Source organism: Chlorocebus sabaeus, chromosome 8 (genome assembly GCF_047675955.1).
Source record: "Chlorocebus sabaeus isolate Y175 chromosome 8, mChlSab1.0.hap1, whole genome shotgun sequence".
NCBI lineage: Eukaryota > Metazoa > Chordata > Mammalia > Primates > Cercopithecidae > Chlorocebus > Chlorocebus sabaeus.
Genome location: NC_132911.1, coordinates 41,956,611 through 41,976,920, shown reverse-complemented (window position 1 = coordinate 41,976,920; position 20,310 = coordinate 41,956,611). Strand labels below are relative to the sequence as shown.

At 42.6% G+C, this 20,310-nt stretch overlaps 1 protein-coding gene across 3 annotated transcripts; it reads right to left on the bottom strand.

The window, feature by feature from the left end:
- Positions 1 to 614: 614 nt before the first annotated feature.
- Positions 615 to 19,008, bottom strand: AP3M2 (adaptor related protein complex 3 subunit mu 2). Of its 3 annotated transcripts, XM_007962317.3 has the most exons (10): positions 18,893 to 18,936; positions 17,317 to 17,375; positions 16,893 to 17,237; positions 13,761 to 13,932; positions 9,365 to 9,502; positions 6,643 to 6,728; positions 6,243 to 6,376; positions 4,448 to 4,655; positions 4,002 to 4,146; positions 615 to 2,849 (listed from the first exon to the last, which is right to left on the bottom strand). In XM_007962317.3, exons 3-10 carry the CDS (start codon positions 17,163 to 17,165, stop codon positions 2,749 to 2,751), a joined length of 1,257 nt encoding a protein of 418 aa, XP_007960508.1. In that variant the 5' UTR covers positions 17,166 to 17,237; positions 17,317 to 17,375; positions 18,893 to 18,936; the 3' UTR covers positions 615 to 2,748. The 3 variants fall into 3 exon arrangements, with proteins under 3 accessions (XP_007960508.1, XP_007960507.1, XP_072874155.1); XM_007962316.3 differs by lacking the exon at positions 17,317 to 17,375 and having other exon boundaries at positions 18,893 to 19,008; XM_073018054.1 differs by lacking the exon at positions 16,893 to 17,237 and having other exon boundaries at positions 18,893 to 18,915.
- Between the last annotated feature and the right edge of the window lie 1,302 nt (positions 19,009 to 20,310).

The window sequence follows — 20,310 nt, the reverse complement described above, 5'->3', positions numbered from 1 at the left end:
AAGTACATGTATACAACCAACTTCCTCTGCCACCACCAGGATCAGAGCACCAGGAGCACAGGCAAAGAGGCAGTCAACGCTGGCTGAGAGGGAGAAGGGGTGGAGCACTAGCTGGCACTGAACACTCACAGCGACTACACACAAGTTTTAAGGTCTTTTCACGGCCATGAGATGTTTACAGAAAATCGTTACAGGTGTGGTGTAACAATCGGCTCCCAGTGCCTTATCTTGTAAGAAGGCTGTCCTGGAATAAAGATGCCAAGTACTGTGACACCCTGTTTCAAGCCTAAATTAACAAGACACGAGAAGCAGGTCAAGAGAATGGGGAAAGTGCTAGACTAAATGCCTGCAGCTTCAACGGTTTCGTCTTTTAAAACCCTGGTGAAAAATAACTAGCACAACCCTAAAAATGATGTTAATATCAGTATCCGCTATCTTCCAGATGCGACCAGAGAACTGATCGAAACACATGCTTTAGGTCTGCTGGCTGGAGAGGACAGAAGCGGTAAGATCCTCCCAAGTTGATGAGTTCCTTACTCACTGCTTCCACTGAGGTGTGAGTGGCATAGCATTATTGTTAGTTCTGGTAACAAACCACTTAGGACACAGAGGACTAGTGAAACTCAACTTTATTAAACTTAAACAGAGAAGCTACTTCTGCACATGTTAAACACACACGGAACCGAACAGCTTGATGGAGACACCCTACACTGCTTATGCTGACACTGCAGGGATGGTGGTGGCGACGCCTGCTTCACTCCATGGTCTGCACCATATGTGACAGGACAGTTATTTCATCTATGCTTACACCTGCAGGTCCTTTACCCTAGAAACACTCTATATCTTCTTAGGTGCTTCCCTTGAAACAGGATGAGTTCTAGAGGAAATAAAACAGCTGCACTTACAAACCTAGAAATATTCAGGAACCAAGATTAGTTGTTCTGTGACCTAGGAAACCTTAGGATCCTGTAGGTCCCTCAGGAGAAGTGCTTCCAAGTACTCGGGAATTGTGGGGCAGAGATGATTCCCTTTCCGTGGTGGATGTGTATGTCACTCCAGGACAAATTGCGGAGTGATGGAATGTGGAACACATCCGGTTGTGTCCAGTACACTTTATCCCAGAGGAAAATCACAAAGCAACACAACTCTGCAGCAAAAACTAGTCCCAAAGTCGGAAGATAAAACTAGCAAAAACTTTGCACAATATTTAGAGAAAAGCTCTAGGGTGTGGAGAGTATGGGTCTTCCTTTTTCTCCATGCACAAAGCAGAGCACAGTATCATTCCTTAAGCTATACTTAAACGAAAAACCTTTTGTATACATATTTAAATAGTAATAGACACACTGAACTAGGACAAAAATGAGCCACTGGGAAAGAAAGCCCAAGGTATCCTTTTAGTTGCCATGTTTCTTAAACTGGGTTGCTTACACCCATGATCAACACAGTCCATCTTCCTATAGCACTGATTTTATTCAGAGATTTAGGGGAAATGTTTTGTCTTAGAATGAAAAGGGACTGGTAGATATTAATGAATACATGATAGAGTACAAAAGAAAAGACTGTGAGGAAATAACTTTACCAAGCAGCTTCAAGGATCAACCACACCCTCGATGGTAAGCTTTCTCTTTTCCTAGGGCAACAGATGGAAAAGTTTCCAACCAACGGGAAGGTTAGGATCTGGTACCAGTCCAGCACTGACAAATGGAGATACGAGCTCACTCACTCACTCACAGCCGTGCCCACCTTCATGGGAAGAGTTGGCCCTCTCTACTCCAGTACGATGACACACAATCCCTGGCTGCACCGGGGATTATGAGATTGGCTTCTCTGAAACTCTCCTACTTTTAAAAAATCCTGTGGAAGGATCAGGTAACAGGAAAATGGCTGGTGAATTCTGTAAAAGGAATTGAGTAGAACTGTTTTGGGTTAGAAAAGAAGCATTTTAGGCAGCCACCATGGGAAGAAGGCGGGTCACCTTCTCACTGAAGACAAGAGACCAAGTGCTGATGGACAGCAACAGGCAGGCAGTGTCTGAAAACTAGTCCGATACCATCATCATGGTCTTCGAGGGAAAATCTGATTTCACCGGGGTTTCCATGGCAATAGTGGACTCAAATTTAAAAAGCCTCCAGTCCATTTCCAGAAGTGCAAGTGTTTTCTACATGAGTAGAGGAATGAGAAAGAAACCAACTCAACTCTTTCCTTCCCAGCCCTCCTTAAAGTAGAGTCTGACCACTTTTCTTGCCAATCTTTCATTTCAGTGTCTCCTCCTAACTCCTTTACTTCTTTTTCCTCTTTCTTCTCCTTCATAGATCAGATCCTTAACTGGTCTTTCCTTGACTAACATTCATTTTCTTTCCATCTTTCTTTCTTTCTAATCTTTCTACCTTAAAAATCAACAAAGAAGTATTTCATTGGCTTTAGATAATTAAAGCCAAGCAAGCTAAACAATGCTGGTCTTTCCTATAGAAACCATGTTTAAAATGGTTACATAAGCACCAAGCTTCCTACCCCTATCACACACCTCATCCTTGAGAACTGGTGTTGCTGTGTTTCAGTTCCATCCAGTTCTCCCTGGTGACCTTTTCCTCCCTTGATTAGTTCCATGGCACTGAAGGCTAAGGAAAAAAGGGAGCGGGTGGGTCCAGGAGGGGACTGACCTAGGAGACAGGCTGATTTTTTTTTTTACTTTTAGACAAGTAAGAAATGAAAAAGTGTGCAATACTATTCCCTCTGCAAATGCTCCCTTCAGGTTCGAACTTGGAACTTTCCAGCTTTGGTCATGTATTTTATGCCCTTAAAGGGTTTGTACTTTTCTCCATACATATCCAGACGATTCACCTTGAGTCCTAGAAAGGAGGGAGAGAGGGAAAATACACATGAGGATTATTCAAAAGGAGCAGGTCACCTGTTTCTGTTCACTTCAATACACTGAGGTCAGTGGGACCGAAGTCGCTGTGACAGGGAACCACTTATGCAGAGCAGATGGATTCTCCAGTCTCAGGACAGATACAGCAAAAAAAGGCTCCAACAGACAAGCTACCTATGAGAAGACCTGTCCCTAAAGTGGAAAGGGCACAAAGTGATGTGCAGACTGAAATGAGGATAAGGAAAAAATTAGACTACTGCATGATTTTTCTCAAATTATTGGAATGAATAAATGAATTAATAACAAAACAAATGAATAGTGAAGTAAATTATAACTAAAGGAATTAACAATGAAAGTGATAATAAATGAATGCTTCCTAAGTATTCTCACTAGACTAAGCCAAAAATATTTTATACTGTATAGACCTTTAGAGTTTATCGTTTTAAGATGGAAGAGCTTATATGTTAAATGAATTCCAATCACTTAAATTGTATAAGGCCCATTTGTACAGAAAAACAGAAACTTCATATAAAGCTAAAATCATCTCCTTTCCACATCACAGAGTTATTCTAAGGATTAAAAGAGAAAACACATGAGAAGAGCTTAAAACAGTGCCTGGAACATAGTAAATGCCCCCAAAGTGGGAACTGATTACTATCGTGTTAAGGTCGGCACAGACTATAGTGAACTGACCTGGAAAGGCCCAGTCATTCCAAAATAGAAATAAGAGCAAACATGAAAGTCTTCTGAAATCAGGAGAAAGGAGTGGAAATTACTCTTCAGTTATAGCTGAGAATGCACATGCATTCTCATACTGAAAACCTTGGGAACCTGAAATGAACAACCCTAAGATGATCCAAAAATGGCTGGTGAACACTTTCTTCTACCAATACTGTTTCTTTCTCAGTGTGTCTCAGGCACTTTTATTCAGGTCACTTATGCCAACTTCAAAGGAAGGATTGTAAATTTTCCCAAGAAATGTGCCACAAAAGATATTACTAAAGATTGCATATCAGGTAATGAAACTAAACCTTGTAAACAGGAAGCCCAGAAAAGTCTCCTGGTGCCTGCGCCATGTGGCAGAAAGCCATTTTTGTTCCTTTTGGAGCCTCTCGAGCTCTGGGTCACTTACCAGAAATGGCCAATTGCTGGATCTTAAACTGCAGGTTAATTGTGGGATTTTCATCTGGTTTGGAAGCTCCAGCCTGAAGACTCATGGTCCCCTTCAAATTTGGTGGCTTTTGTGGATTTATTTTTCCTACATCCCAAGACAGCATCTTCAAAGAAAATAAAAATGGAGAAGCGGTCTTTCCAAAAAATAGTTACAGCAGAATCCTGCATTTGAGGTGGCTGAGATCTAAACTCAGGGCACCTGTCCACAACATTATAAGCTGCCTCTGGGTATCTTTCCATTGAGAATCCTATGTGTTACTGTTAAGTTATCTCGCAGTTTAGAAAACAAGGTCCCTTTGATTCATCTCACCTTCCAAACAAGGTCTAGAGTCTACGCAGAGAGCCTGCAGACTGGTTTCTGCTTAAGTTAACATCAGCAATTCAAGATGTCCTGCTCATCCCTACCTTTGTGACTGGGTCGAATGTGTGCGTCCCCTGTGATGGAGTAAGGCTCATGTTCAGGACCCCCTTGGGCATCTGGCTGGTGACAGTCACTCCCTCGATGGTCTTCCCCATCGTCTGCTTGGGTCCCACCGTTATTTCAAAGCGTCCAAGGGAACTACTGTCCCGGAAACTGATGTTATGTTTGACATACACTGGGATTGCAACCAGACTGGAAATGAGAGACAAAGAGCCATTTCATTTGTGCACTGGGAAAATGGTAGTTCTCTCTCCTTTCTGTCTGTGGGTAGCTTCTTCTCCCTTAACTGTGTCCTAACTTTTTATCTCAAAAAATAAACAGAAAAAAACCCCAGTAATCTATTTTTTTCTTTTTGAAAAGCTAAAATACTGTCTAGTAAGTAAACTAATTTTTCTAATGACTCTGAATAATATAAACAAAATCAAAGAGTATACTACTATGAGAAAGGCATAATGTACAGAAATGTATTGTCATTATGACTCTATGTTTTTAATTTGTAACATGTGACCAATCATCATTTGCACTGGGGAGAATAATATTCATAACTCATGGGCCTTTTATAATTTTTTTTCTTTTTTTTTTTTTGAGACAGGGTCTGGCTCGGTCACCCTGGTTGGAGTGCAGTGGCATGATCATATCTCACTGCGGCCTCGACCTACCAGGCTCAAGTGATCCTCCCACCTCTGCCTCCTGAGTAGCTGGGACTACAGGCACACAACATCGCACCCCGCTAATTTTTACTCTTTTTTTTTTTTGTAGAGGCAGGATTTGGCCATGCTGCCCATGCCTGGTCTCAAACTCTTGGGCTCAAGTGATCCTCTTGTCTCTACAATTTTTTTAGGATGCTTTCATCTGACCTCATCTGGTCCTTACAAAAACCCCACAAGGTAGGGTAGGCTGTCATGATTTGACAGAAGAAAAGGATTCAGAGAAGTCACGGAATAATCCTGAAGTAATAACGGTTCCTAACATTTATTGAGTACTTCTTGTTTGCCAGTCACTATGCTAAATGGTTTATATCCAGTTAACCCCTACCGTGTTTAATCCTCCCAGTAAGTATGAAATAGATATTGCTACTGTAACTATGCAGTAGGTACTGATTTTATAGGTCAATACTGATGTCCTTATACTTGAGATTAAGTAACTTGCCCAAGGTTCTAAGTACTGAAGATAGAGTTTAAGTCCAGGGAGTCTGATTTCAGAGGCTGCAGCCTCAAGCACTCAGATATTTTCCCAAATGATTCACTCCACATCACACGGGAAGCGACTGGTGGCTCTGAGGCCTCCTGACTCTTTTCTGTCTGCATACCTTATACTATTCAAAACTGCTTCCAAAAGCCTTTAGATTCCAAATTAAAGAGAATGTTCAAGACCAAAAATCACTGCATTTTATGCTTTTTCATAGCATAACTTCATGCTTCTTTTAGATCAGGGACATTGAACACAGTATGCCCAGATTCTGATTTGAGAAAATAATGTTCTTGTTTAGACACATAACAACAACAAAAATAACAGCAAACTTAATGAGCACTTCTTTGTGTTAAGCACTATTCAGATTCTCTTATTCAATCTTCAGAACTTTTACTATTTTCAATTTACAGATGAGAAAAGAGATACATAGAGGTTAAGCAACTCACCTGAGATTACCCAATTAGTAACCACAGAAGCTGGAATGTGAACCCAGGTAACTCTAGAGCCTGAGTTCTTAATCACTACAGATATGGTTTCCACATACACGTACATACACAGATTCCATTCTTAATTATAAGAGCTGCTTACTTCTGTGCACTGACATGGTAAGACAGCAGGCGGAAGTTTCCATCAGGAGGGATGAAGGAGAGGATGCGCTCAGATTCCCAGCGCTTGAAACGAACACAAGGATGGAAGCTGACATCATCCAACAACCTAGGGTTCTACAGTCACCAGGAAAGGAGAAGCAAGAAGTGGGCATTAAACACCCGCTGTGCTTTCAGGAAAGCAATTTAAATGCCGTTTTTTATTAAAACACACACCACACACACAGAAATCATGTGGTAACTTCTAGAAAATTCAAGCCTGAGACAAGCTTCGTGGCTGTCCTAATTATTTTTTCTTGTTCTATTCCATTCCCACTGCTCTGTCTTTCCAGCAGCATTTAATTTCTCATCCCAAGAACTCAATCTCTGGCCCAGGATTTTACCATGAATGAAAGTGTAAGATCCGGCATGCCAGTCAGCTTGACACAGGCATCAATCACCCCTTGGATCTCGGCAGTAATTGTGGAGCCTGAGACAGCAATAAGACAAAAAGAACAGATTACTGAAACCTTCTCTGTCCTTCTCAACAAACTTACCTCCTCCCTCCTTCTTTTCCTCTCTCCCTCCCCCCCTTCCTCTCTCTCCCTTTCTTTCCTTCTGTCTAGCCATCCAATTCATTTATACAATCCATCTATCCATCATTCTGAACACTTATCAACTGCATATCAAGAATGACACTATGGTGAGGAGATGGTGATAAAAAGATTAATGAGGTAGTTATTAGCCTAAAGGAGTTTTCAGTCTAGTATCAGAATTAAACAGAGCACCATTATTTTAGTCAACAGTTCAGAAAACTTCCTATCAGAAACTGTTCTCCCTAAGGTCGCCAGTGAGCTCTGCTGCTATAGTGAGTGGCCACTCCCAGTCTCTATCCTACAGGTCCTCTCTGTGGCATGTGTCACTGTCGATCACTTCTGCCTTCTCAAACATCCCTTCCTCCTAACCTTTCCTGGTGTCCTCCTATTTTCCCAGCTCCTCTTCCTCAGTGTCTTCGGCAGGTTCTCTTTCTTTGCACATCTCTTAAATGCTTTTTCAGTTCTGAACTTCTATTTTCTTTCACTTTACAAACTCTCCTGGGTTATTCTGCCTACTTCCCAAGGCTTCAATGTTCATTTACAGCCTATTATTACCTATTCTTTTTTCAAGTTCAGCCCCAATCCTGCCTAATGGACATCTCCACTTGGATGTCACTGAGGCACATGTCAGAAGTGAGTCCATTCTCTCACGCCCTGAACCTGGTGCTCCTATTTCCCCACCTGTGTGATGGCACCATCTATCCTGCTGCCTAAGCCAGAAACACAGACACATCCCTGACGACATCCACTTCCTCTGCCCACATCCAGCCAATGATCAGCTCCTCTCTTTTCGAGGACTCACCTCTCTCTGGTCTGTGCATTCTTCTCTGTCCTCATTGCACTATGGACGTCTATGCTTTGGGCCTGGATTTCAGCCTCCTAGCTGCTCCCTGCCTTCAGGCCCACCCCACTTTAGACCATTCTTCACACAGCAGCCAGACTCATCGCTCTAAACTACAAGTCTCATCAAGTCACTCCCCAACTTAAAACTCTTCAATCACTCACATCTGCCCTCCTTAAACTGGCAGGCAAGGTTCTTCAAGATCTGGCCATATATATTTTACATTTTCGTTGAGGTAAAACAGTAAAATGTAAAAATCTTAAAGTGTACAGCTCAATGAATTTTTAAATATATATACATTTATGCAAATACTAGCTACAGCAAGATACGGAACATTTTCAGCATCCAAGAGCTCCCTCTTACCCATCCCAGGTAATCCACATCCCCAAAATTCTGACTTCTATTACCTTAGACTAAATTGCATCTGTTTTCAAACTTCATATACATGTAATCCCACTGTCTATAATCTTATGCATCTGATTTTTTGCTCAATATTGTGATGTTTGCGCATACTTTGCTCCCAAATCCACACATCTTAATAACTTCATTTCATTCCACCGATGAAGCATAAACACCTCCACCTCCTCTGTTGTGTTTTGCTCGGGGTGGGTACCTCTCATATGCTCCACCTTTTTACCTTCCTCTTTCCCTCACTAGACTAAACTAAGCTTTCTGCAGCTGCAGACTATGTCTTATTCATCATCAAGTGCCCACTCTCTAGCACTGTGCTATGATGCAAGTTTTCAATAAACATCTGTTGAACGAATAAGTTCACTAATGTGAAGAGGTTTCTTTTTAATTAAAAACAGGGTCTCACTATGTTGCCCAGGCTAGAGTGCAGCTGTTATTCACAGGCATAATCATAGCTCATTGCAGTCTCCAACTATCAGGCTTAAGTAATCCTCTCGCCTCAGCCTCCCAACAGTTGGGACTACAGGCACATTACCACCATGACTTGCTTCTACAAATTCTGAAGCTCTAGGACTTCTAGTCATATTTACCTAATTCAGAATACACAGAAAAGGCGGCACCCTGAATTTTGTGATTACAACTTTAGTTCTGCCATCAAAACTGGAAGCCACTTTCAAGAAGGAAATTTAATCAATAAGAAAGGTAATTTGTTACTTCTTTTTTTTTTTTTTTTTTTGAACAGGGTCTTGCTGTTGACCAGGCTGGAGTGCAGTGTCATGATCAGGCCTTACTGCAACCTCAACTTCCCAGGCACAAGCAATCCTCCCACCTCAGCCCCTCACAAAGCTAGGAATACAGGCATGAACCACTACACTCAGCTAATTTTTTTCACTTCTTATAGACATGGGGTCTTACTATGTTGCTCAGGGTCTCACTATATTGCTCAGGCTGGTCTTAAACTCCAGGGCTCAAGCAATCCTCCCGCCTCGGCTTCCCAAAGTGCTGGGATTACAGGCATGAGTCACTGCATCTGGCCTGTTACTTCTCTTTTTTATTCAAGAGGAAGACCAATAAAGCAAGTCAAAGTATGAAATAAATCCTGGTCTGCATCATAATACTAACGTCCATTCCCAGTACCCAGCACAGTGCCTGGCACAAAGTAGGCACTAAATTAAAGTGCATGACCTTGAATGGGGGTTAATTCTGAAACTATAAGCATTATATGAAAGAGGCCCCTTTCTATTTTCATATTTCTGAGAACATATTAAAAGCACCTACCTGATTTATCAATAATTGCATCAATCTCTTCAATCACATCAAAATAGGCCTCATTGTTGGTGTATTTCACCCCAGTCCGTCGCCAAGGCACCACTGACAGCTGCCCAGTGGGAAGTTGGTCACCCACATTGGTACTTCCTGAGACAATTAATATTACTGTATTTTAAGACCATTTTGACTCTAGAAACCACAGAACACCTCCCTAGAAGTTTCTATGCTCCCATTATTCATGCACTCAATTGAATAATTTTTCAAACATAAGATGAGAAATTTCCCAACTTCCATATAGGGTAACTTTGTCTATTTTTAAAACCCCTTGTTGCCATCTGGTCTGCCTCTTCAAACAGAATAAAGGTTTAAGAAAAAGTTACCTGAGAAACAGATATCATATTTTGGTTTTGAAAGTAACCTGAACTTAGTATCTCAGATTCCACAATAGCTTACAGTTTAAATAATGTATTGGCTTTCAGTAGAGTTGGTAATCTACATATAGATATAAAAATTTCATGGGTAAAAATAGTATTTGAGCCTGAGGTAGGTTCTTAGGTACATTTATGGTAGGTACTAAAATGTACATATCAACATGATCTGTCTCATTCCTAAGTTCCAACACTGAAACTTAGGAAAAGAATACAATTTGATCTCTCCCTGTCTTTAAGAATTGTAGATCAATTCCTTCACTAGTTTTTTCCTTTACAGGCATAATTTTTTTTTAATTCAAAAGGTTTTATACCGACACAATAAAATACATTAATTTAAATTCTATTTCCTTCTTCCATTACCTGGATCCATTTATTTTCTGTCTTTAAAAAAAATTTTTTTGAGATAGAGTCTTGCTCTATTGCCCAGGCTAGAGTGCAGTGGTATAATCTTGGCTCACTGCAACCTCTGCCTTCTGGGTTCAAGCAATTCTCCTAACTCAGCCTCCCGAGTAGCTGTGACTACAGGCACGCACCACCACGCCCAGCTAATTTTTGTATTTTTAGTAGAGACGGGGTTTCACTATGTTGGCCAGGCTGGTCTTGAACTCCTGACCTTGTGATCCACCCGCCTCGGCCTCCCAAAGTGCTGGGATTACAGGTGTGAGCCACCGTGACCAGCCAAACAAAATTTTTTAAGAGATAGGGTCTTCCTATGCTGCCCATGCTGGAGTGCAGTGGCTATTCGCAGACACAATCATAACTCACTGCAGCCTTGACCTCCTGGAAGCAAGTGATCCTCCCACCTTAGCCTCCAGAGCAGCTGGGACCACAGGCATGCGCCACCATGCCTGGCTAATTTTTGTATTTTTTTGTAAAGACAGGGTTTCGAAACCATCTTGGCCAGGCTGGTTTCGAACTCCTGTACTCGAGTGATCCTCCCACCTCGGCCTCCTAAAGTATTGGATACAGGCGTGAGCGAAAGTGTCAGGCCCATTTCAACTTTTCAAAAGTGGTTCTTAGATACCCTTTTCTAGATTAAAGTGAGATACAGGCTTAACTAACTTCATAATATTCGTAAATGATTTAGGCACTCACAAAGCTTTCAAGGCTTAAAATGAACTCAGAATACTGAAGAAACCACCAACTTTGTTTCCTTAAAAAGAGGAACTATGTATTAAAATGTATCTTCAAGATATAATAATCAAAGCAGTCTAAGGAAAAGGCAAGAAAGCCTGAAAACAGACCAAGAATCCACAATGAGAGGACAAGATAGAAATGTCATTCTAAAACAGGGGAAAAGGATAAATTACACAATGGTGCTAGGACAACTATTTTGAAGAAACATTATCGTACACCAAGATAATTTTCAAATGGATTAAATAATTAAATCCAAAAATAAAATCACAAACTAACTAGAATAGACATTTGAAAAAGATCTTCCCTTCTCTGAGATCAAAAAGACATTCTCCTGCTTTTGTCTAATAATTATAAAGTTTGTGTTTAGCTCCTTAACCTAGCTGGAATTTATTTTGTGTATAGTGTGAAGTGGAGGGACTTAATTTTTTCCATATTGAAGCTGACTGTCCTAACACAATATAGTTAACAACTGGCCCCTGGTCCACTGATTTGATAAATGACCACATCTATCTACACCAAATTCCTATAAAAGCAAGAGTCTGTTTCTGGACTCTTTTATCCCAGTCAGTGATCTATCTGTCTGTTACTGGACAAATACCAAATTTTAAAAACTACCCAAACTTCATACAGATTGAGTAATCTTTATCTGAAATGTTCGGGACCAGAAATATTTCAAATTTTGGATTTTTTAAAATGTTGGAATATCTGGATTATACCAGTTGAGCATCCCAAATTCAAAAACCTGAAATCCTCCAACGAGCATTTCCTTTGAGTGTCACGTCAGTGTCCAAAAAGTTTTGGATTGTAGAGCATTCTGGATTTTGGATTTGGGATGTTCAACCTGTAATATATCTTACATTACATTTTATAGGACACATTTTATCTTTCCGCTTTTTAAAAATATTATTTTCAAAACTCTGTTGGGTCTTGTAGGATGTCTACTATATGAATATTTGTCTTGTGTACTATACAAACTTAACCTGTAGTGATATTTAACAGGGCAAATCTTCCCAACAACCCCTTTGTAATTCTTTTTCAAAACTGTCCTGGCTATTCTTGCAATATTTATGCTTTTAAAATGCATTTTTCAATCAGTTTGTAAAATTCCATGAATATGCTCGTTTATGCATTAAACAAGACCCAAAATGTAAAACCTTAATGAAACAGAATGATTAATTTGATTAAATCAAAACATTTAGAATGTGGCTAAACTACACCAGAACAAAGCTAAATCACAAGTGACAGATTGTAAAAAATTATCTGTAATGCAGTAATCAAAAGACATAAAGATCTCCCATAAAAGAGATTATTTTAAATCCATATGAAAAAAGAAAAACATTTCAACAACAAAAAAATGAACAAAGGACATGAAAAGGTAATTCACAACAGAGGGAAAACAGTCAATAAATACTTGAAAAGATTTTAGTCTCCTTAATAACAAAAAATGACTGTGTAAATACAAGATATCAATAAACTATCAAATTGCCAATGTTTCTAAAAAATTATTAATGACAATTTGACTATAGCACTTTGAAATTGTTACTGAAAGTATAAATTGACCTAACTTTTCTGGAGGGCTACACATTATGGTACTTAAAATGTATACGCCCCTTGACACAGCATTGCTACCTCTACTACTTAAAAGAAATCATCCAGATGTGCACACCAAGGTTCAAGTATAAGAATGGTAATCTTTATTATTTAAAAGAACAAAAATATCAGTAACATCATAATTAGGGATTCAGTAAAAACTGAAAAACTTTGGGTCCACACATGAAAGAAAACTGTAAGTTATTAAAAATGAAGGCCAGGCGTGGTAGCTCCCCACCTGTAAGCCCAGAACTTTGGGAGGCGGAGGTGGGTGGATCACTTGAGGTCAGGTGTTCGAGACCAGCATAGTCCACATGATGAAACCACATCTCTACTAAAGAATACAAAAATTAGCTGGGCATGGTGGCGTGTGCCTGTAATCCCAGCTACTAGGGAGGCTGAGGCAGGAGAATCACTTGAGCCTGGGAGGCAGAGGTTGTAGGGAGTTGAGATCGCACCACTGCACTCCAGCCTGGGCGACACAGCAAGACGCCATCTCAAAAAAAAAAAAAAAAAAGAAAAAAAGAAAAAGAAAAAGAAAAAAAAAGAACAAGAACCACGTACAAGACATCATCATGGGATAATGTTTATAAAATATCATATGTTAAAAGTGTAGTGGGATTAAGAGTGATTTTTACATTCTTTGTGCTTTTCTGTATTTCTGAGGTTTCTACAATAATCATGTGTTTCTTCTGTAATCAGAAAAAAATATTTTTAAAGAACATTTCATTTTGTCATCAAAATCAGGGTATTTTCCACAAAGCAAAAATATTATTTCAGGTTGTACTCAGTTTACAAGAGTGGCCAGGTGCGGTGGCTCACGCCTGTAATCCCAGGACTTTGGGAGGCCAAGGCAGGTGGATCCCCTGAGGTCAGGAGTTTAAGACCAGCCTGGTCAACATAGTGAAACACCATCTCTACTAAAAATACAAAAATTAGCTGGGTGTGGTGGTGCATGCCTGTAATCCTAGCTACTCAGGAGGCTGAGGCAGGAGAATCACTACGACCCAGGAGGCAGAGGTTGCAGGGAGCCAAGATCACACCACTGCACTCCAGCTTGGGTGACAGAGGGAGACTCTGCCTCAAAAAAAAAAAAAAAAAAAAAAAAAAATCTACAAAGCGCAAAATTAAAACACTGGGACACCTGAGATCCCCAAAGACAAACACTCAAAACAATGTGTGACACTGGACTAAGTCACTCAGGCTGCAGGATGGCCACTCTCTATCGGTTTCCCCCTCTGCCATACCTGTGATGGTGTTGACAACCGTTCGAAGGATAGTGGGAGGCTTTATGAGTTCTTTAAGAATGTTCGACTCGGTAGCCAATGGAAAACCATTGTCAAGCATCTCTTCCAATACCTCATAAACCACAACCACATTGTCTTTGATCACTGGCTCTGAACAGACTCCAAAATAATCCTGATGGAGATAGAATACATGCATTGATCACTCAGATACTGTAAAATAAATAAATAAATAAATAAAAAGAATGTGCCTACAGAGAATAAGGATCTGGCTTGTCCATGTGTTACTGTGCTACTCTTCTACAATGAGGGAATGCAGCATAACTATAGTTCTCCTAGGCAGTCTGTTTGGTAGAGAGCACTAGACTGGCTTATGGTACTACTGTGATTACTAGCTTCCTCTACAAACAAGAGGAACTTAAATCTTTAATTTCCTCAACTTGATAAAATACACAGCATACAAAATTGAATCTTGATTATATATGCTTATGAACAAGAATTTGAAAGATTACACAAAATAATACTTGATATAACAAAGAACAGTACATGAAAATCTTTACCCCTACTGTTGTGCTATTTCTTAATATTCATGCAGTGAATAAGAGTTGAGAGGGGAAAAAAATGAAATGAGGGGGACAAGCTAGCACACCTGAAAATCCCTCTGGATCATCTTTAAGATGCTAAGATTCTAAGAACTCTTTGTCCTTTTATTTAAAAGGCTACCATTAGATGCTAAATTATCTGGATTGTGGGAAAGTACTGGATTTCAAACCCGAAAACCTAGATTATAATTTTGTCATTTGTAGATTAAGTCATGTTAACTAATTTTGATCTTGATTCTTTAATGGTATAATCAGGATAACACCATTGGAGGCACAGGGCTGTAACAACTAGGCATGACTAATTAAGCACTAACGCTCAAGAATGTACTTTGTAAACTATAAAGCACTACAAAATGGAATGTGTGATCTTTAGCAAGAAATGTTCATGGCCATTCAATGTTCCCTTCTAGCAATGTCAGTATGTCTTTTACAGGACCTCTGAGAGGGTCACGAAACCCTCCTGAACTCATAGAATGAAGGAAAATTTACCCCTTTTGAGAAAGTCCATTCTATTCATGAACAGCTCTGATCATTCCAAAGTTCTTTCTTTTGCTAAACTGAAATTTGCCTCCTAGCTCTGTTTTACAGAGCAAGTGTACGTAACAGCCCTGCAATTATTTGAAAACTATGAGTTTTCACTTCAGGTTTTTTCTTCTCAGAGCCACACTTTCAAGATACTTGCGCAGTTCATGATAAGGTATGGTTTCCAGGTTGTTTCACCATCTTTCCATTTCTTTGATATCCAAAACTGAACAGACTCTACTAGAGTCTAAATTACATTAGATAACGTCAATTATCCACAAGATTCCAATACCTGGGTCACCTAAGAGTCAGGAATATATTCCTAAAACAAAAAGATTTCCTCTTTTTAAGAGAAAAATTCTCATTTTGAATGAGAATTCAAAAGAAAAAAAAGTCACATATTTCCTTCCCAAGAGTGACTTATTTTAAAAAAATAAAACACCACTAGGTTTTATAAACCAGGCATCATGTGAACTAAGCAGCTGGAAAGGAGCCTCGCAATACGGCCAAGTGCTGCAGCCAGCCAGCAAGCCTGCAATTCTATTGCCAGGCTGCTCCTGACACATTCCGGTCCTGGAAAAATCATGTTGCCGGAAAGGACGCACATCAGAGAAGACCTGATAATCAGGATGTCCACTGACTTTTAACAAGTGCTTCAAAAATGACAAGCTCTGAAGTCTCAGACTTCCAAATTAGCACCTTTACTCTGCTTTCCCAAATTCCTCTGTGGTTTCAACTAGATCAAACAACTCTTCTCACTTCCTGTCTTGTAATAAGTTACATTAGTATGGCCATATCAAGCGGCTGTCAGTTCCACCAGTGGAACTGTTCATCTTAGAATGGGTAAAGTATCACATGTAGAAATCATAACAAGGCCTAGTTACAGTGGTTTAAGATCACAACTCCTGGGTTCTTCTAGTTCTTCCACATACTGGGCTTATCATACTCAGGTTTTCACTGCGCAAAGGGGCTGGTATGCTGCATGAGAATTGAAATTCCAGAATAGTAGTACTATCAGAGAGTATTTGCAGGGGAAAACACAAAACGTATTTTAATTTTCTTGGGAAGGGAAGTTGTTCTAGACGTTGAGTACAAGAGAAATCACTCTTTGACTTGCTTTTTAACTTTTATCATAGTATGTGAGTCCTCATTCTCTTCTCCAATTCCACAATTCCAGTGTTCATATGACTCATTCCAGACCTCATATGACACAGAACTTAAACCAAAGGGCCCTTGCTTCTCATTCGAGTTATGCATATAACCACAACAGTTAGAAGCTGAGTGGTTGTGTTGGGAGAAGGTTCCTGTGTGTGAATCCAGGGCCAGTGCAGTCTAAACTCCTGTGCTGCAAGTGGCATTGTGTCCTGCTATCACTGACCTCCCTTAGACACCACTCCCTAAGTTCTTAAAATCTATTCCTGAAGAAAAAGCTTAAAATGAAAACTGCCTCATAAAATGGCTCACTTAAATTCTTACAGGCACATGAGATTTCCCAATCTCATCTTTGCAAGCAGAGCTCATCAGTAGCACTCTCTTGTTAAAAAGAAACACCCCAAACCTGAGAACTAGTACAGGTTCGTGAATTACGCGACTGGGACAGTTAAATTAAGCATTGCTTAGCTTGTTCTACTTTTTCTTTTCTAAAACTTTACGCAATCACTTTCTGATGCAACTCAAAGCAATGCAAATAGGATCAAGACCACCAGGCAAAAACAACCTAAACTCTAATTTGTGAGCAAAAAGTAGAATCAGAGCTAGAAAGGCTATATACAGTCATCACAAATAGGTTGGCTTTCCCACGCAAGCGGTTCAAAAGTATTCCATTTGTCATTTTGTATGCAGCCAATTCAATAAATAGAAACCAGAAACTAATCAGATGGGAAAGGAAGTGAGTAATACCAGAGTTTTGATTTTTTTTTTTAAGTTTCTTAATGGAGGTTTTATACAATGGAAACAGGACTATAAAGACACTTCACGGTTTACATATATGAACTTTCCCACATTCACGAACCTGAAATGTGTCCACCACTCGGTGAAGAAACTCAATGACAAACAGAGGGGGGACCTCCGTCTGGATCACAGCCACAAAAAAGATCTTGTGGCGGTAAACACTTAAGAGATAGTGGTGAGGGGTAGGGATAACTGGAGGCACATTTTCTGCCTCAGTAGCTCTCTCTTGCGCCTCAAAAAAGTAATCACAAACAGAACGGCTGACCACACTTTTCCAGTGTTTCTCCAGGAAAATGTCTCCAGAGGAGTTGATCAAGAAAAGACTATGAATCATGGTGGCGATTGTCAGTGACAGAAGAAAGCCTTTTTCAGTCTGAAAGCCTCAGGACTCTGTAAATTTTCAACTCTAAAAACAAAAGCAGCGATATTCAGTTCCATTCAACCAAAACGTCCTCCCCATCTTTTCCCAACAGTCCAAGACTTACCCATCTTTCAAGACCAGGCCCAATCTTCCCCTCCTGCATGAGCCTGAAGATAGCCCTCCCTTGAATTCCAAAGGATAATGATCAGCCATCTGACTGTCAATCATATACTCCCAGTTATCTTTACTATCGCCCGAATTAGGCTGAGGCAGGAGAATGGCGTAAACCCGGGAGGCGGAGCTTGCGGTGAGCAGAGATCCGGCCACTGCACTCCAGCCTGGGTGACAGAGCCAGACTCCGTCCCAAAAAAAAAAAAAAAAAAAAAATAGTACTTAATCTGTGGGTGTCTATTTTCTCAACCAAACTGCAAGCTCCTTGAAGAAAAGGACTGTGCCTCATGTTTTGTGTTGCCTGACTGCAACACAATCAGAGTTCTTTGAAGAGGGCTTCGAAGAACACTGAATTTGATGTCATGTTCTGGCAACAGCTCACGCATATACAAGAAATGTGCAGCTTAACAATACGATAGCCACTGTGGGACCAGCGAGCACTTGAAAGGTAACTGGTGCGAACTGAGATGTGCTGTAAGTGTAAGACACACGACAAATTTGGAAGGCTTTGTATGAAAAAAAAATTTCAAATCTTACCAATAATTTAATATTGATTATATATTGTAATAATATTTTGGATATCCTGGGTTAATTCAAATATATTAAAATTAATTTAACCTGTTTTATTATTTTAAGGTGGTTACCAGAACACGTACAATTAGATATGTGGTTGGCTTTCCATTTCTGCCCGCCAGAATAGGTGGGAGGAATGGAAAGCTGCTCTTGGGGGTCTTTATCCATCCAATCAGATCTGTTCTCTGAGCACTCCTTAGGCACTTGTTAATGCAGTAAGACATTGGAGGCCTTTAAAAAGATCCCTTGGGGCTCCCACCTGTGATCCCAGCACTTAGGGAGGCCTCCGCGGGCAGATCGCTGGAGCTCAAGTCGAGACCAGCCTGGGCAACAGAGCGAGACCCCGCCTCCAAAAAAAAAAAAAAAAAAATTCCCCTGGGGGACAGACACCCCAAGGCCCTCAGGCGGTTGCATCTCTCCGGCACCAGTCCCCAGGATGTGGCCATTCCGCGGACCGGCGCAGGTGGTCAAAACGCAGAGGCCTGCGGTGCCCAGCGCTGCCGGACGAGACGGCGGGAGAGAGGGACAGCCGGACAGCCGGACAGCCGGGCATGCAAGGGAGAGGCGGCGGCCCAGGCGGGCGGTCCCTGGGCTGGCCCCGGCCCAGAGCCGGCGGCGACTGAGGCCGCGGGGCTGCGGGCGGGCAGGGGCCGGGCTAAAGGGGCACGCCCGTTCCCGGGTGAAGAGCGCAGGGACGCCGGGCCGCGCCAGCTAGCGCACGTGCGCTGCCATGGCAACAGTGTCCCCTCCGCCCGCCGCCGCAGCCGCGGCGCCGGAGCGGACCCCTCCCCGAGCCCTGAACCCGGCCCCTCACCTCTCCCTGCCGCCTCCCGCAGCCCTGAGAGGTCGCCCGGCGGCATCCTGAGATCCCGCCCCCGCGCCGCGCATCCCGGCCCCGACCCTCACGCGCCCCCTTCCGCCCCCGCCCCAGGCCCGGGGTCGTCACTACTCCTCACCCTGCCTAGCTGCTCACAGAGCCCACCGCTCCTAGGCGCGGACAGGCCCTGCCCCGCCCACCGCGCGCGCTGGGGCAGTCGCTCGCCCGCTGATTGGCCGACCCGGGAGCCTCGCGACCGCTCCGCCCACGATCTGCGCCTGAAGGCCGCTGATTGGGCATCTGGGAGCCGCTCCTCCCCTCTGATTGATCGCTGTTGGCGGCTTGCCCTGTTGTCGGGCTCGAGTACCCCGATTGGCCCTGTTGAGGCCCCGGCTATCTCCGATTGGTGCAGCTCTGTAGCCCCGAGCTCTGATTGGAGGTCGAAGACAGTGCGGGCCGCTCGGCCCCAATCATCCTGTCACAAAGGGCTGGGGCGGCCGCTGCGCTCGGGTGATTGCGGAGTGCTCCTGGAGGGGGCGCTGGAGTATGTGTGTGCCGGGGCGGGGTGGCTTCCGGGCACGAGTTGCTGAGAGCACCTCGCGGGTGATAAATCCTGAGGGCGGCGACTACCCTCCGCTCTATCGGTGCCTTTGGGAAGAGCCGCCTTCTCTGTTGTACCGGACCCTGGGTCAGGTTGGCGCGGCTGGCGTTGGAGCCTCTGACGCCTAGCCCTGAACCCCTACTCTGGAGGCCCCCAGCCCCACTGGGCCGCGGCAGGGCGCCTACCCTCCAGAATCTCAGTTCCCAGAAGGGGAGTGAGGGGCTGGACGGGTCTCTCCACCGCTTTGGAGACCTCAGGACTTGGATACGCTTTTGAGTGGTCCAAGTCGTCGTGATCCACGACGGCGTGGAGTGGAAGTCAGGACCAGGGGTCGCCCCAGTGTCGCAGGAAGTCAGGCCCAGATGCGGTGAGGCGTCGCCAGCCTTGGACCCAGCAGTGGACACTGGTGACAGTGGCGACCTCGCCGATGAGGGGTTCGCCCTCCCTGGCATTAGTTCTCACTTTGGTGAAATGGAGCGTGGGTGGCAGCTCCTCCACACACGAGCCCTTTGCTGAGGTGGTGCGGTGGGGGGGTTCTCTCCACGCTTGCTAAGGGCAGACAGTTGGCTGACTTTGAACTAAGGAGAAAAGCCAGAAGCAAAATGGCAGAATGGTGTGACGCTGGTTGGGCTTACGGACACTGGTGCCAGAGGACTTGGCTTGAACCCGCTCCAGCACTTACAACCTGGGTGACGGTGAGAAGGAACTCCTCTAAACTTCAAGTTCCTCAGTTCTTAAATAAGGACGTGAATAGTACCTCCGTCCTAGAGTTGTGAGGATTGAGTTAGAAAATGCTAGCAATTGTTATGCCCTAAGGAACAGCACACGATACAATAACACGTGATAATGTGTGTCGAAGGTGCAGAAATGCAGTCGCTGCTGTGAGCATCTCATTCATTCACTGAATTAACATTTGCCGAAAACCGCCAGGTATCGTCCTGTGCTTGATGCTGGAG